Source organism: Camelina sativa, chromosome 16 (genome assembly GCF_000633955.1).
Source record: "Camelina sativa cultivar DH55 chromosome 16, Cs, whole genome shotgun sequence".
NCBI classification, from domain to species: Eukaryota; Viridiplantae; Streptophyta; class Magnoliopsida; order Brassicales; family Brassicaceae; genus Camelina; species Camelina sativa.
In genome coordinates, this window is record NC_025700.1 from 17062642 (window position 1) to 17065198 (window position 2557).

Below are 2557 nucleotides of genomic sequence, written 5' to 3' on the forward strand. Positions count from 1 at the left end.
ACTGTCTCAAATCTATCAACAATTCAATACCTTTCAGTGACAATCAATACTCAAAATGATCCTACTATTTACAAATTAACAAATCTAGACACTCACATATCAGAATCCGACCCACCCGAATCACTCCTAGCTCTGTCCGACATGAAATTCAAAGGCAAAACAGGGAACTTCACCGCATTCCGCTGCGAAGTAGGCGATACAGAACTCCCAATCTTCCTCCTCTGCATATTCCTCATAATCTCTAAGCATGCTTTATCAACCATGGCAAGAAACTCTCTAACAATAACAAATAGATGAAGAGGACTCTTCCCTTTAGTAATAGCTCCTGCTTGGTAATAATCCGTTGTACGCTTCACAAGCTCCATTACTTTCCTCTCTTCGTGTTTCGCCTTTTTCACTTCGTCCTCTACTGTCACAAGAAACGTCATCATTTTCTTCACAAACCTCCCTCCTTCTCCTCCATCTTCTTCACATTCTCCAATCACCGTTCTCGCATCTTTCGCTCTAACCGCAAGCGCCGAGCAAGTTGCAACGAGCGTGTCGTAGTCTACACTAGCAGCTTTCTTCACGTTTGAAAACTCAGAGCTCAACCCTCCAACAACTGGTAAACCAAGCTTCAAGTACTCTTTCTCTTGCTCTTCTTTAGACATAGCCTGAGCACTGTTGTTACCACCATTGCTGTTACTACTACTGCTTCGTGTTAAGCTATGGNTTGGATGCTTGGTCTAGTAGCTGCCACTGGATGCAAGCAAAGCAATCCCAGTTTCAAAACCAAAGTTACTTGTTTCTGATCAACACACCTGTGCCCTAGCCTCTCATCAACTACCTGCAGTATATCTCCATTGTCCCAACAGTTTAGTACCCAATCAGTCAAAACCATCTCACTCGGTGATCCTTGTGGCTCAATGGGTCTTCATCCACAAGTAATCTCCAACATGAACACTCCAAATGCGAAAACATCAGAACTAGCTAATTTCAATAAAGCTAGCTAATTAAGTTCAGACTATTTACTAGTGTGTAATACTATAATGTTCACTTTCACATTTACAATCATCAAACAGTTCATACACATATATATGTAAAAAGAACTTCAAGGAAAATTGTTTACTTATATGGAACAAACTATACTCAAGTCCAATGACTTGGACTGTCTCAAATCTATCAACAATTCAATACCTTTCAGTGACAATCAATACTCAAAATGATCCTACTATTTACAAATTAACAAATCTAGACACTCACATATCAGAATCCGACCCACCCGAATCACTCCTAGCTCTGTCCGACATGAAATTCAAAGGCAAAACAGGGAACTTCACCGCATTCCGCTGCGAAGTAGGCGATACAGAACTCCCAATCTTCCTCCTCTGCATATTCCTCATAATCTCTAAGCATGCTTTATCAACCATGGCAAGAAACTCTCTAACAATAACAAATAGATGAAGAGGACTCTTCCCTTTAGTAATAGCTCCTGCTTGGTAATAATCCGTTGTACGCTTCACAAGCTCCATTACTTTCCTCTCTTCGTGTTTCGCCTTTTTCACTTCTTCCTCTACTGTCACAAGAAACGTCATCATTTTCTTCACAAACCTCCCTCCTTCTCCTCCATCTTCTTCACATTCTCCAATCACCGTTCTCGCATCTTTCGCTCTAACCGCAAGCGCCGAGCAAGTTGCAACGAGCGTGTCGTAGTCTACACTAGCAGCTTTCTTCACGTTTGAAAACTCAGAGCTCAACCCTCCAACAACTGGTAAACCAAGCTTCAAGTACTCTTTCTCTTGCTCTTCTTTAGACATAGCCTGAGCACTGTTGTTACCACCATTGCTGTTACTACTACTGCTTCGTGTTAAGCTATGGCTTCGTCTATTCAAAACGCAACGTTTCCCTTCTGATCTAACCACTTCCTCCACCACAAAGTTAAGCAGAGTAGTCTTCCCATCAACGCTTTTAACATCCGAAAGTTTCAAAAGCGCGGTTAGATTAAACGCTTGTGCGTTTCCTCTCGCGGTTCCCGCGTTCATTCTGTTCCCAGCTTTAAGTATCGCCTCCAAAAGCTTCACGAACAAGCCACGAGATCTAAGCTCTTTACAAGCTAAATCCAAAGTCTGTAGACACTTACCATGGTGAGCCATCTCAGGATAGTAATTAGCTTTGAAGAGAAACGCGTTTAGTCTCGTAAACGCCGTTGGCACTGATTTAAGAAGATGAAACAGAAACGATTCCGCATCGGCGAGCTTTGTCGTGTCGCCGTCGAATTCAAGAATCGCTGATTGTTCTTCTTTCGTTNCTGCATATTCCTCATAATCTCTAAGCATGCTTTATCAACCATGGCAAGAAACTCTCTAACAATAACAAATAGATGAAGAGGACTCTTCCCTTTAGTAATAGCTCCTGCTTGGTAATAATCCGTTGTACGCTTCACAAGCTCCATTACTTTCCTCTCTTCGTGTTTCGCCTTTTTCACTTCTTCCTCTACTGTCACAAGAAACGTCATCATTTTCTTCACAAACCTCCCTCCTTCTCCTCCATCTTCTTCACATTCTCCAATCACCGTTCT

The 2557-nt window shown here is 42.0% G+C and overlaps 1 protein-coding gene across 1 annotated transcript in view; it reads right to left on the reverse strand.

Moving 5' to 3' along the window:
- The window catches only part of LOC104753745 (formin-like protein 8), a 6268-nt gene continuing 3718 nt past the window's right edge, over positions 8 to 2557 (reverse strand). The window contains exons 3-5 of the mRNA XM_010475948.2: positions 2511 to 2555; positions 1820 to 2316; positions 8 to 673 (exon numbers count right to left, since the gene is read on the reverse strand). Of these exons, the coding sequence (XP_010474250.1) occupies positions 93 to 673; positions 1820 to 2316; positions 2511 to 2555 (1123 nt within the window). The 3' untranslated portion in view covers positions 8 to 92. The remainder of the gene's footprint in view (positions 674 to 1819; positions 2317 to 2510; positions 2556 to 2557) is intronic.